At 36.5% G+C, this 14,978-nt stretch overlaps 1 protein-coding gene across 8 annotated transcripts in view; it reads left to right on the top strand.

The window, feature by feature from the left end:
* Positions 1-14,978, top strand: part of NMD3 (NMD3 ribosome export adaptor) — a 36,184-nt gene that overhangs the window by 9,231 nt on the left and 11,975 nt on the right. For all 8 annotated transcript variants that reach the window (XM_037046622.1, XM_037046616.1, XM_037046618.1 and 5 more), the window contains exons 3-9: positions 116-250; positions 2,235-2,331; positions 8,025-8,105; positions 8,869-8,997; positions 9,276-9,366; positions 14,015-14,093; positions 14,771-14,867. In XM_037046622.1, coding sequence (XP_036902517.1) covers positions 116-250; positions 2,235-2,331; positions 8,025-8,105; positions 8,869-8,997; positions 9,276-9,366; positions 14,015-14,093; positions 14,771-14,867 — 709 coding nt within the window. The remainder of the gene's footprint in view (positions 1-115; positions 251-2,234; positions 2,332-8,024; positions 8,106-8,868; positions 8,998-9,275; positions 9,367-14,014; positions 14,094-14,770; positions 14,868-14,978) is intronic.

The following is a 14,978-nucleotide window of genomic DNA, read 5'->3' as shown; positions in this document are numbered from 1 at the left end:
GAGCAGAGATATTAATGGCCCTAACATGGAGGATTTTGTTTGTTTGATAGTTTTAAAATTTAACCAGTGCATTTATGAAATCTAACTTGTAAATTGTATGCTTTATTTATTTAAGCTTGTGCTGCGAATGTGGTGTTGCAATTAGTCCAAATCCTGCCAATATTTGTGTGGCCTGTTTGCGAAGTAAAGTAGACATCAGTCAAGGCATTCCAAAACAGGTCTCTGTATCTTTCTGCAAGCAATGCCAAAGGTATGCTGTGATACTATTCATCCTACTTACGGTTGAGATGTATGTATAGAATATGTCGTGGTTACCAAGGTACATGAAAAAAGTGTATGCAATTGAGATTTAATTTTATTTATGTTGGTGTTGCCAAAGATTTTAGAATTTGTAATTTTGTAGTGTACTTTTTAACTTGCCCTGCTAATTTGATGAAGATAGTGTAGAGGTATTTGAATTTGTTCTGTTTCTGTTAAGACACTAATAGGTTTGATATTTAAAGTCAATAGATATCAAGTTGACGTGTGTAAGAGTGAGAACAGTTTACTAAAGACATCCTTCTGTTATTACCGTGAAAGATTTTTCCCCCTCAGTCACTAGAAGCTATGCATGATAAAAAAATTACCTATGTTTTAAGTAATATAGCAAAGTCTTTTAAAAATTACATCTATGAATATTCCCATTGTACTAAAATCACAATAGTTGATGGAGAAAAAAAGCTCACATATCTGTAATGGTCTGAAATCAAGACTGGATTTGAAGGCAGAAGATCTTCTGAAATTGCTTATATTCCTTATTTATTAACTTTAGTTACTGCCATAAACTGCTTATGTCTGCCTGGTAGGCCATTGAGTAACACAAAACTGCCCATTGAAACTGTGTAAAATTATGCCTGTGATTTCCCAAATGGGTTAGGATTATAGCAGTTCTTAACTTTTTGGGAGGAGGAGGGGTTTATGAATGTTTTTGCGCATTTGAAAAGTATCCTCAGAAAAATATTTAGCACATGTACATACTCCTCTATAAACACATGAAGTTTGTGCTGTTTCAGGGGGATTACAGTTTGCAGGTGTTGCGAGTGTGAAGCTTAATTTGTTATAACTGTTTGCTATTCTTAAAAGCATGGTGGAGTAAAACACTGGACAAAGAATCAGGATACCTAGTTTGTTCTGGATTCCTCACAAATTAGATTTTTTTGAACTCTTGACCATTAACCTCTTTAAGCATTAATTTCCTCATCAGACCGAAGGGGCTTCATAAGATGGTATATGAAGCCCTTTCTAATTCAAAAAGCATACATATAACAAAGCAACTTGTATAATATTTTTGAATGAACCTTTAAAAGTATGCTAAAAAAGAAAAAGGATTTACATAACACATTTAGAAGTACTCTGTATTTAACAAGCCTTTGTTGGGCACTTACTCTGTGATAAGCGTTGTCCTAAGTCCTGGTGGGCTGGGCTAAAAAACTTACAGCACATGCATGAAGGATTTCAGTTTTAACTGAGATGCTATGTAAGATTTTAAAACTTGAATTTTACAGTTAAAATTTGGAAAAGGAATTTAGATGAATAATCTGAACTATTCTGGTACATAGTAATAAAGTATTAATTTATCTTCTTTTTTAAAAATTATCTTTTTAAAAAATATTTTATTTATTTATCTTTAGAGGGTAAGGGAAGGAGAGAGGAAGAGAAATATCAATGTACGGTTGCCTCTCGTGAGTCCCTTGCTGGGAACTGGCCTGCAACCCAGGCATGTGCCCTGACTGGGAATCAAACCGCGATCGTCTGGTTCGCAGGCCCAAGCTCAATCCACTGAGCTACACCAGCCAGGGCTAATTTATCTTGTTTGTGTGTGAGAAATAAGCAGTTCTTAAGCATTACAGATATACATTATAAATCATTTTAATGCCATTTTAAGATGGTTTTTTACCTGTTTTTCAGAGGATAGATTCAAGGAACTTTTGGTCATTTTGTCAGCCACACTAGAATTCTTCTGGTGCTTGCAGGTTGGCTTTTGCAAATGCCCAGAATTTTACATTTTTAAGTAACGCTACTGGTCTAATGGAAAGTTTTCTAGAACTATTAGAATATATTTGGGTTAAGTGCTTTAGATTAATCGTGGGTTATTATATTTGGCTAATAATCAGTGTTACATCTGCATATGCAGATGGGAATTTTTATTTTTCCTTGAGAGATCCTAGGTTTCAGGATATTGTCTTCTCTCTCAGATATTTCCAGCCACCGGGAACTTGGATACAATGTGCATTAGAATCCAGAGAACTTCTTGCTCTGTGTTTGAAGAAAATTAAAGCCCCTCTGAGTAAGGTAGGTCAAAAAGCTGAAATTTTTTTTTGTAGGAATATCTTTTTAATCTCTCATTTTTGGTAAATTCTTGTATGAGTAGGTTTTTCAAAAGTTACTATTAAATGTTACTGTTGGTAAGTACTCCACTACAAATGCTGTTTCATGTTTGAAGTTAAATATATTCTTTTTTAAAAAAATATTTTATTTATTTATTTTGAGAGAGAGGGGAAGGAAAGAGAGAGGAGAGAGAGGGAGAGAGAGAAGAACATCAATGTGTGGTTGCCTTTCATGTACCCTGCACTGAGGACCTGGCCCGCAACCCAGGCATGTTCCCTGACTGGGAATCGAACCAGTGATCATTTTGATTCATAGGCCTGCGCTCAGTCCACTGAGCTACACCAGCCAGGGCAAGTATATTCTTTTTTTTATGGAAATGAAAATAAGTCTGCTTTACCCTGGCTGGTGTAGTTCAGTGGATTGAGCATGGGCCTGTGAAGCAAATGGTCACTGGTTCGATTCCCAGTCAGGGCACATGCCTGGGTTGCAGGCCAGGTCCCCAGAAGGGGACACATGAGAGGCAACCACACAATGATGTTTCTCTCCCACGCTTTCTCCTTTCCTTCCCTTTTCTGAAAATAAATAAATAAATAAAATATAAAAAAAATAAGTCTGCTTTAAAAGATTTAATATAGAGTCAAATTTGTTATTCATTTATCAGAAACCTCTTAACCTGCAATAATTTGGGGGGAAAATATATGTATGAAATTACTGCTCAACTTTGTCTTTTTCCTCTTGTATTGTTTTAAATCTTCATTTTGTTGTGTTTTGTCTTATTTTTGTGTGTTGCTGGCAATTTTCTTAACTTTATCTTTCTGTTTTTATGTTGATTTTTCCCCCAGCACTAATATTTTTAAGTTTCAGAGTCTTGATGTATTCTGAGGGTTTCTCAATAGTTGTTTTTGTTTTAAACATTTCTATTTCCTGATTTGTCTGTCTCTGTCTCCTTGTCCTTTTTTTCTGGAGTCAGTTTTTTGTATAACTTGGTCTTTTTGCTCTTATACTTCAGGCTTTTGTCAAATGTTTGGTGAGCCCAATGTGGTGATGGCGGGAGTTGGGCTGGGTAGAGGGGGACAAAGAGGATGGAAGTTGGGGACATCTGTAACAGTGTCAACAATAAAAAAAGTTATCAGAAATTTTAAAAAATGACACATTCCTTTCTTTTTTTTAATCCTCATCTGAGGACATGCTGAATTGATTTTTAGAGAGAGAGTGGAAGGGAGGGGGATAAAAAGAGAGAGAAACATCCATGTGAGAGAGTAACATCAATTGGTTGCCTCTCATGTGCACCCCGACTGGGGACTGAACTTGTAGCATAGGTATATGCCCTGACTGGTTTATGGGATGCCGCTCCTACTGACTGAGCCACACTGGCCAGGGCAAGGTCACAGTTCCTAAGATGAGAGGTGTTAAGTATATTTGTAAGCTGTCCTGGAATAATAAGGTGCAGAGGGAAACATTTGTACAACTGCAAAGATACAGAACAGTTGTCTGGGAGCTGTCCTGGAGGAGTAGGAGAGTGACAGGATGTGGCATACCAGTGGAAGAACACTTTCCTTTGTTCCTTCACAAATACTTGGCGCTTACTCTTTGCCAGCCTAATTTGGGAGCCTGGACTATTTCACAGAACAGAACAAAGATCTCTGCTCTCTATTAGGGCATTCTAGAGGTTGGTCTTGATAATAGGACCATAGACATTTCATTTATGATAATAGGAAAGTGTTGGCATATGGGAGCTTCCGGAAAATCTCTTCTGACTCTTTTTTTTTTAAATTGTGAAGACAGATGCATGGGCAGTAGTTATTGAGGGAAAATCTATTATCAGGTGTTTGAGAAGAGGGGAAGGTATGGAAAGACCTCTGGGCAAGTGGAAAAGTGGGCCAGAATGACAGATGGTTGCTGGGCAGGGCTGAGAGTTACTGTTACAAACTTAAAGAATGGGTGGTGTGCGTGTGTATTTCTCTAGCCCCATCATCTGCATAGGTAAGGCATAGAGCAGGCAGATCACTGGATTTAACCAACGTGATTTAGCCAGATGACTAAGGTAAAGTGAGGCAGGGACCAAGGCAATTGAGTGTGTACATGGGCATGAGTGATGATTGATCTTGAAATTAAGCTGGGATAGGATGGAAGTGAGTAGATAAGGAGGGATGGGAGATAATGAAAAGGTGGTAGGATGAACAGTTTGTGGATTTCAGTAGATTGAAGGGTTTTTAGTGTCCGGGACTAGAGAGAATGCGCTGAAAATGTAGATGATAGTCAGATGTTTGGGATTGAAGGGGTTGGGGTGGGAGATTTAGTTACAAGTAGGAAGAAGGACAAGGTCTTGTGGGGAAAGGAACTCAAAAAGAAGGGAGAGGCTAAGGTACTTGGGGATTATTTATGAGGATATTGAAATCATTAAATATTAATATTATTGGAAAGAGTGACTGAGTCAGGATCTAAAAATCTTTGAGAAATGAAAGCAGTGACCCAAGGATTAACAGATGACTAACAAATAGGTGGTTAAAAACAAGTTAGAAATAAAAAAAAGTCCTGGCTGGCGTGGCTCAGTGGATTGAGTGCTGGCCTGAGAAACCAAAAGGTTGCTGGCTTGGTTCCCAGTCAGGGCACATGCCTGAGTTGCGGGCCAGGTCCCCAACTGGGAGCACGTCAGAGGCAATCGACAGATGTTTCTTTCCCTCTCTCCCTTCCTATCCTCTCTCTAAGAAATAAATAAAATCTTTTTAAAAAATTAAAAACAAAATGAAAAGAGGTGGTGACATAGTACCAAGACTTCAGGTTTAATCCTGGCTGTATTTAAGGAAGAGGCTGAGAGAATGGTTTGGAATAAGTGGTTTAAGGACAAGGAGGTTACCTCTCTGGCTCATGGTCAAATAATGGGAGGAAAGTGAGAAAAGTATCAGTCATCACTTTAATTAGCTGCAGAGGAACAATGTACGAGGTCTGTCCAGAAGGTATCCGGCCATGTAATATGAAAAATAGAGACATTTATTGAAGAAGATAGAAGAAACATTGTACACAGGACAATGATGCCTCAGTCCCTTTCAAAGTAGTCACCTTGGGACCTCACACAGTTCTCCTAGTCACCATCAGCTGCTCTGTAGTATTTTCCTTAATCTCATTGATGGTCTGAAATCTCTTCCCTTTCAAAGGTGATTTGAGTTTATAGAAAAGGCAGAAGTTGTGGGGCTCAAAATCTGTGCTGTAGGGGGGCTGAGTCACCTGGGTGATTTGATGTTTTGCCAAAAAATTCTGCATGAGACATGATGCATGAGTGGGCACACTGTCGTGATGAAGCTGCCAGTCACCAGTTGCCCATAGCTGTGGCCTTCTGTATCATCTGAATCATCTAAATTGTTTCCATGGAGGAGTGTTTGGGCTTAATGCAAAATATGATGCAGATTTGTTGTTCTACTCAGTCATTTTGAATGTGATGACCATACATGTGCTCCCTCAATGGCATCCACTGCCCCAACTGGCTAGTACAGTGAAGTCGTCATTGTTCACCCATGCACATTCCAGTCCACTCTCTTTGGCTGCCAGTTCACACCAATGTTGTGCAAACTGTTCTCATTATATTAACAATGGCTGGACTTTTTCCAAACAGACCTCGTATATAATCAAGAGATCTAGAAGGTAAAGGGAATGTTCTGTGAAAAGGTTGGGGATTTAGGAGGTTTTGTTGAGTTCCAGAGTGTTAGATGGGACAGAATAAGGAATGTGTAGAACCATATGGAGTTTGGAGTGTGGGTGATGAGGGGTGACTGAGGTATTTGGGACTGCAGTAAGGATAAAGGGCCCAATAAAGTTGACTAGTCCTGGTTGTCTGAGGACAGACAGTTTGCTGAGACTGTGTTGGTCAATGGTGAAGTGGAGGTCAAGGGTCCTCCTCCATTTCTGCAGATGGAGGTTGGAAACTGAGTAAAAGGCAGCGTTTGTGCCCATGGGGTTTCCTCTCAACCCCTGCAGATGGAGACTGAGGGAATAGAAGCTGCCTGTCACCCTCTGTGTGCTGCGGCTTGCCAACTGCTAGGTTTGCTTTAGTGGGGAGCCAGTGGTATGAGGAGAGTGTTACCCTGGGGTGCTGCGGCTGCACTAGCTGGTCTAGCTCTGACCAGGCAGGGCTTCATTAAGTCATCACCTGCCCGCTGATGTCTCTCAGATCTGTTATCCAGAGCTCAGATTTCTCTGTAGAGTTCCAGACTAAGTATTATGTCATGCTAGTTACTGAACATGTTCACTTGGAAAGCTCATAGATTAATCCTTTTAAATGCAAATGTCCGAAAACCAAATGCAGCATCTTTTCACTATTAAATCTGTTCTTTGTGTCAGAAAAATAGTATTATCTAGATGCCCAAAACTGGATACTTGAGCATTATTCTGTTAGGTTGGACAAAAAGTTCATTTGATTTTTTCCATAAGATAGCTCTAGTAGTGCTTAGTTGTCTCTAACTTTATCTGAAGCAATTTTGTTAGATTGTGTTATGACAGCTGTCATATCAGTGTGCATTAAAAAAAACTTAAGTTGGTGAATTTTTGTGTGGCCATTTTAATATTGAAGATGGAAGAACATATGCAACATTCTTGGCATATTATACATTAATATTTCAAGAAAGGTACAAGTGCAACTGAAATGCAAAAAAAAAAAAAGATTTGTGCAGTGTATGGAGGAGGCGCTGTGACTGGTTGGATGTGTCAGCAGTGGTTTGCGAAGTTTCATGCCGGAGTTTCTGCTGGACAGTGCTTCACAGTCAGGTGGACCAGTTGGAGTTGGTAGCGATCAAATCAAGACATTAATCAAGAACAATCAGTGTTACACCATATGGAGGATAGGCAACATACTCAAACTATCCAAATCAATAAAGTTATTGGTGAAATGAAAAATGTATCTTTTATTTTACAGAAAAGCTAAACAGACTTTTTGGCCAACCCAATAAAATCTGTTGTTTTCCACCTGTCATATCTGGATATTAAATCTTATAGATTTTATATCTTAAATAGCTCTTGGACTTTTTTGCTTCTGTTATTTTTAATTCCTCCCAGTTCAGCTTGCATATAACTCCTGCCCAAATTAGTGAAACAACCTCCATTCTTATTCTCTCACCTCCTTCCTCAAAACATGAACTTCAGCAATATCGAGCTCTGTTCAGCCTCTCACGTACAGTAAACTGTTCTTGGCCTCTGCTGATCCTGCTTATTTAGAAGTGCACTGCCATATTCAGTGCATGAGATGCTCTCTAGGGAATGTTTCTTTTTTAAGCCACACACTTATTATTAGATAATTCAAGTAGAAACTTGTGTTTATGAGATTTCTGGTGGATGATGAGGTCACAGTGTCTTTGCTTCCTTATAAAAAGTATAATGTCCAAATACTATTTTAGGAAAAGGTTTTTATTTTTTCCTATGCAAGTAGTATTTCATTTTTACTTGAATTATACATGTTGCACTAATGTAGTTGTTAGATTGTCCTTTTATTTGCTGTTTTTGTTGCCATACCTTTTATGATACTTTTTTTTTTACTGGTTCTGTTGGGTAGTGATACTAATCACAGAGTCCTTAAACATCTCATGAAACTTATTTGTTAATGAATTGTTCTTTTACATTTTTCTCCTCATAAGGGAACTCATGTTTTTTCTGTTTGTGTTTTGTGGAAGGTCCGGCTTGTAGATGCAGGCTTTGTTTGGACTGAGCCCCATTCTAAGAGACTTAAAGTTAAACTGACTGTTCAGAAAGAGGTAAGCCGTGCATAATTTCTCAGCGTGGTTAAAGGGTAGGTAGTGAAAATGAAGGGGCTTTTTGTGAGTCATTTTATGACTTGATAGCTTAAAAGGACATGAATACACTCTTAATTTTAACTCTTTGTTTTCTTTTGGATCATCGGCATAGATGATCAGATCACTCATAATAGCAGCCATTGCTTACGCTTAGGGGGCTAAGGTCATCTTTTCAAAGTTACTTTACTAGAAAAAAATTGAAGTAAAAACATGATCTAGGGCAGTGCTTCTCAGACTTGGCTGCTTATCGCAACTCATAGTAACAGAGTCAGAGTGGGTTTGGCTGGGTGTGGGACACAGGAACATGTACGTTTAGAAAGCTCCCGAGGCGATTTCAGGTGACTGGCTGTGTTTGGAAACAAATTAGGAATGTTCTTTTTTTATAGTTTTTTCTCTTATTTTTCTTTTAAGGATAAATTATATAAACACACATATACAAATATATATATAGTTATAAAAATATGCAAAAAAATCCTCAAAACCACTTCAACTAAAGGTAAATTTGAAATGTTAATATAGTTAATCTTATGAATTAAACCTATATGTCTCTTTTGAAATAGTGTAATTTGTGACTTTACATTGAACTGATTTACTGTTGATATTCTCAAAGCAATCATGGAAAAGTATTTTGAGTTAAACATTAAAGTGTCTTTTTAAGAAAAATATTTTTAACTAAACAGAAAGGAAAGAACGGAGTAGTGTGATTGTTGTTTTTTTAAATCAGGTGATGAATGGCGCTATCCTTCAGCAAGTGTTCGTGGTGGATTATGTTGTCCAGCCCCAGACGTGTGGAGACTGCCACAGAGTGGGAGCCCAGGACTTCTGGAAGGCCGTGGTCCGGGTCAGGCAAAAGGTGACGAGAGAAAGATGATGAGCGAATCCTCCAGCGTGTGTGTTTTCTTTGGCAGTTATAAGCAGCTAATAAAACCTCTTTTCTTGTTCCTTTTTTCTAAGTTCTTAATGCCCCAGCGATAGTGTAGGTCCCTGGAGCATTCACCTTGAGAAGTAGATCGTTACTGCATTGTAGATAATCTGTAAAAATTATTTTAGTTTTCAAAACCAATGTGTCATATCTATGGGTGGCTTTTCTTTGCATTTCATCTATTAACTTAATATTGTATTTATGTTTAGACTTTGCACAAAAAAACTTTCTACTACCTGGAACAGTTAATTTTGAAATATGGAATGTCTCAGAATACACTTCGTATCAAAGAGATTCATGGTGAGTTAAAACGTAAAGGCACTTGAAATGATGTTGGAATCCTTTAATCACTGATCTTGCATATCTTGAGAAAAGTGCTTTGAAGTGTGGTCTTGGTCTTTAAATGGAGAGGAAAAATGAGTATCAGTTATGTCACCTGAAGAAAATCTTGTAGGCTTTGTATCTGACCTGAGTATTATCCATAGATAATAGTCTAAGTTGGTGAAGCATAGTTTAGTGACTCGGGTTTTAGAAGTAGGGGGCATGTATTATAAAGTATAATTTATACACTGTGCTAGAAGCAGTGAGACAGAATCTTGCTGCCTGTTTAACATAGTGTCTGTGGCTAGCCCCCAGGAACATAAGTACCCCTTTGTTCCTGGTAACTTTGTTTTGAGTAACTCTTGGGAATAAGGAAATCCAAATATTCTAGCTAAGGAAGCTAAACACTTAACTATTGTTCATCACTGTGGCAAAATTATCCTCACATGTAATTTTTTGTAGCAAAAGATATGGATACATTTTGGGACATACTTTGCAGTCACTTTCAAAACCAAAAATATTATAAGTTTAACCACCCCTCCTTTTTTTTATCCAGAGGAGTTAATGTCCCCCCTGACCCCATCCCCACAGTGGTTCTTGATTTGATTTAAATGAATGTTTTGTTTGTTTGTGTATTTGTAACTTTTTAAAATCATAATCGTAAAAATTCCAACTTGGAAGAATATAAATAAAGGATGACTGGGTCCCTTTTATCCACTTGTCGTTCCTGAAGGTAGCCCCTTACAACAAGATAGTGTGCTGTGTACTCTCTGTGTACATTGTGGTGAAATTGGTTTCCCTCATGTGGGATAATTCTGAAATATTCTGTGACTTTAACATGTTACGTTATATATTTGGAAACCTTTCCATCTCACTGTATATGATTCTATTTCATTATTTTTTACCACTTTGTGTGTGTGCCTATTAATCAATGTCTTTCATTAGTTATTTCCTATTAGTATATTTTGCCATACATAATGTGCACTTTTTTGCTCAAATTTTTGAGGGAGAAGTAAGGATGTGCATTATACCTGAGTATTATGATTACATGGCATGGGCATGATAATCCCGTGTATAATACGCACAAAAACGTGGGTGCTCATTATACACGGGAGCTAATTATGCATGCAAAATACAGTAGTTGGTTTATAAGATGTTTCATTTTGTTTTTTTGCTGCTGCAAACAAATGCTGACATAAATGCCTGTGTGTTTGTATATTTAGTGGTTTTTCTGTGGCATGGAGTTCGAGAGTCGAAATTGCTAGATGAGTGTGCTAGTACTAAATTGTGTGTGTACTGCTAGGTTGTCTTCCAAAATAGTGGCCATGTTATAGTCCCGTCACTTACGAGTTTACATTTTCCCCAGACGCTTGCCAACACTGCGTAAGATTGTATTAGCCTTCTAATTTTTGTTGTTCTAAAGGAGAAAATAATGGCATCTTGTTTTATTTTGCATTTCCTTGATTACTAATGAAGGTTAACATTTGCATATGCCTATTAGCCATTTATATTTCTCTCCAATGTGAATAGCTTGTTCTTCATATATGTATTTTTCCTCACTTATGTTGTTATTCAGGATATCATTCTCATTATTGTGCGTGTGTGTATGCATATAGAGTGCAAATGCCTTTGATGGCGTGTGTTCAAGCGTGAGAGAGCACACACTTTTTGCAATGTGTAATGTCTTATTACTTTTCCTTCTTTAGTTGTGTAGCTGTGGCTTGCAACTTTTGTGTCTTACAGAGGAAAGTTTTCTATACTCCCAAGATTGTTTTTTAAGAGTCTTGTGCTCTACTGACTGAGTTAGCTGGGTGCACCTCCAAGATTATTTTTAAAAAAGTAAATTATAGTTTATATTTTACTTTTGGATCTTTAATCTTACCTGGTGGGAGTTTTTCCCAGAAGGTTAACTTGCATTGTCTTAAAACCTACTACCAAATAGTGTGTCTTTTTCCCACTGATTTGAAAATACTCCTTATTCTTACATGCTAAATTCCTTTTTATACATGGTTCACTTCTCGTTAATTTTGTGTCATTGCTTCTACCCCAGTATATAAATGATACTTTACAATGTGTACTCCTTACTAGGTTTTGTTTTTTTTTTTTTGCAAAACTTGATTGATAGTAAGGGTATGGGTTCTAGAACCAGATTTTGTCGGTTTGAATCTCTGTCCCATCAGTTTTTTGCTGTCTGACCTTGGGCAAGTTCTTGAACTTCTTTGAGCCTGGGCTTTTCTATCAAGAAAATGGGATGATGATAGCACCTCCCTCATAGGAGTACTGTGAAGATGAAATAGTGTGTGAGGCATTAAGAACCGTGTTTGATGCATAATTACACTTACTCAGTTCTTTCCTATACTTGTGACATTTTATAGTTTTTCTTATAAAGATTTTGAGTGTTCCTTATTGGCGTTTTGAGCTATTCTGTACTATTTGTTATTGCAGATGGCAACTTTTTCATTACATTTTGTAATTGATTGTTGCTAATATATTAGAAAGCTATTGATTTTATATGTTGATCTTTTTGAAATTTCATAAAATCACTAGTAATTTATAGTTGATACTCTTGATTTTTAGGTAAACAATGATGTGTCAACAGTGGTAGTTTTATTTCTCATGTTTTTATTTTAAATATTTTATTGTGGTTTTGATTTACATTTCCGTGATTAGTGACAGTGAGCATTTTTCAGGTACTTGCGGGCCATTTCATGTTTTCTTTAGGGAAATGTCTCTACGGTTCCGTTTCCATGTTGCAATAGGGTTATTAGATCTGCTGTTGAGTGGTAGGAGTTCCTAATATATTTTGGAGATTAATCCCTTTTAGGTTAGTCCCATTTGCAGTTACTTTCTCCGAGATTTCAGGTTGTCTTTTCACTGTGTTGATTGTTTCTTATGCTGTGCAGAAGCTTTTTAGTTTGATATAGTTCCTCCCAATTGTTTATTTCATTTTTGTTGCCTGTGCTTTTGGTGTCATAGCCATGACGGCATTGCCAACACCAATGTCATAAAGCTTTCTCTCTCCCTGTGTTTTCTTCTAGGAATTTATAGTTTGGGGTCTCAATTTGAGTTGAGTTGATTTTGTATATGGTGTAAGACAAGTGTCTATTTCACTCTTTTACGTATGGATATCCAGTTTTCCCAATATCATTTGTTGGAGACTGTCCTTTCTTCACTGTGTATTCTTGGCTCTCTTGTTTAAAATCAGTTCACTGTGTATGTGTGGATTGATTTCTAGACCCTTGATTTTGTTCCATTGGTGTATAGGACTGTCTGTTGATACCATACTGTTTTGATTTCTGTAGTTTTGTAATATATTTTGAAATCAAGAAATGTGATGCTTCTACTTAGTGGTATCTGTATTTCTTTTAAGTATTTTATAGGTTTAGCTCTTACATTTAGGCTTTAAGTTAATAACCTTTTTGACTTACTTTTTGTACATGGTGTGAGAGGAGGGTCTAAATTTATCTTTTTCACATGGATATCCTACTTTCTCAGGAAAAAGACTCTCCTTTCCCAAATGGATCCTCTGTCAAAGACCAATTGACTATAAATGTTAGGGTTTATTTCTGGGAATTTGAGTCTGTTCCATAGATCTACATACCCATCCTCAGGCCAGTACCACACTGTCTTGATCACTTAAAGCTTCTGAGTTGTGAAATTGGGAAGTATAATGTTCCTGGTAACTCTGTCTTTATAATTGTTTTAGCTACTCTGGGTTATTTTAGTTTCCCAATTAGCTGAGTTGTTTGGAAGAATATTTCTAAACATTTCTTAGTAGGTGGTTTTGCTTTTAGTTTTCCTTTTGTTGCTGATTTTTAATGCTGCTGCATTGTGATCAAATAATGTTGTCTGTAGTAATTTCTACCATTTTGAATTTATTGAAGTTAAGAAAATCTTAGTATATAACTATTTTATGAATATTCTTTTTTATGAATGTTCTTTGACTTTTTAAAAATTGTATGTATTATTTCTTGGGACCATGTTCTATAATCTCAATTAAATTAATCTTGATAGTTGGTTATTAAATCCTTGTATTATGGATTCAATTTCTTTATAGTTCAATTTATGAATTCTTCCTATTTTTGGTCAGTTTGGTCATTTTGGTTTTGATCGTCTTATACTAGTCCCCCATAATGATTGTGCATGTGTTAACATTTGTTAAATTTTTTTTGAATAGTTTTTGTTTCTGCACCTCAGTGCTGTTGTAGGTGCATTTCCATTGTTCTCTTGGTAAATTGTTCCATTTATTACATAAAATATCCTATGTCCTGGAGTTTAGTGTTTTTCTTCCCTCCTGTTGACCTTAAGTATTACTATGTTTGAAATTAAATTTATGAATCTTATTTTTGTTAGCATTTGTCTGAATTTGTTAAATAATTTGTTTTATATGATACCTTTAGTACATATAATATATTTTCTGATAGTTTGATTTTTAGTACACATTTAAGTTGTTGTGTAGTCATGTTAGTATATAATATACTTATATAATAAGTATTTAATATATTTGTTATACATATATTTTCTGATAATTTGATTTTTAGTACACATTTAATTTGTTATATAGTCATATTAGTAGAAGATAATCTTATTTTGCAGAATTATATTCATGTGGCTTTTTTTTTTTAAGATGGACTGGATTTCTATTATTCTTCAAAGCAGCATGCTCAGAAGATGGTAGAGTTCCTTCAGTGTACAGTCCCCTGTAGGTATGTTCTGAACTGAAATGTGATTGATTAAGTCCAGGGAGCTGGGAGTGGGTGTATTCCCATCTATTCTTCAGACTGAGACAGCCTCTTGTGTTAAGACATTTAAAACTGTAGTAGGAATACTTACACGATTAGTAAGCATTTGCTGGATTTAGTTACTTTAAGGGAACTATTAGCCCAGGAGCATGTAAGAATCATTTTGGGGTTGTGCACCTCACCCCATGATAACAGGCACTGTAGTACCAAACCATTGATTGGACATTTTTAAATAAGAGGGAAGAAAGATGGGGTAGAGGACTTTGGGGAAAGCTTAAAGGAGGAGGAGAGACTTCAGCTCCTAAAATGGGAAATTTTCAAAGGTAAGGTTTACATTGAAAAGTGTGATGAGTGTGAACAAAAATTTGTGGACATTAGTTTCTCTTTTAGTGGATGCTGTTTATAGGTTAGATTGGCTGAGGCAAGGGCACGTTTTGGAGACTTTTAGTAGATAATGTTGAAAGTAGTTAGGGTCTAGTCATATTGGTGAAGGATCGGGTGAAATTAGGCTTCACCGTAGCAGACATCAGGAAGCCGTTTGAGACCTTTGACAGTCATTTGATTTGGTGAAATTTGATGTTCTGAGACTGTATAAATAAAGCATTTGTCTTTTTATTACTATTAACTTTTTCTCTTAATAGGTACAAAGCTTCACAGAGACTGATCTCTCAGGATATCCATAATAACACATACAATTACAAAAGCACTTTTTCTGTGGAAATTGTTCCAGTATGCAAGGTACTTTCTCTTATTTAATTAATCTATGTCTATAAAAGAGTGCAAGTAATTAATTGGTTTATATGTAATTACTAGTTCCTGGTTTCCTTCTGGGATTGGTTAAAAATTTAG

Source organism: Sturnira hondurensis, unplaced genomic scaffold (assembly GCF_014824575.4).
Source record: "Sturnira hondurensis isolate 20B ecotype Veracruz unplaced genomic scaffold, ASM1482457v3 Scaffold0005279, whole genome shotgun sequence".
Lineage (NCBI taxonomy): Eukaryota > Metazoa > Chordata > Mammalia > Chiroptera > Phyllostomidae > Sturnira > Sturnira hondurensis.
This window is presented reverse-complemented; position numbering and strand designations above follow the sequence as displayed.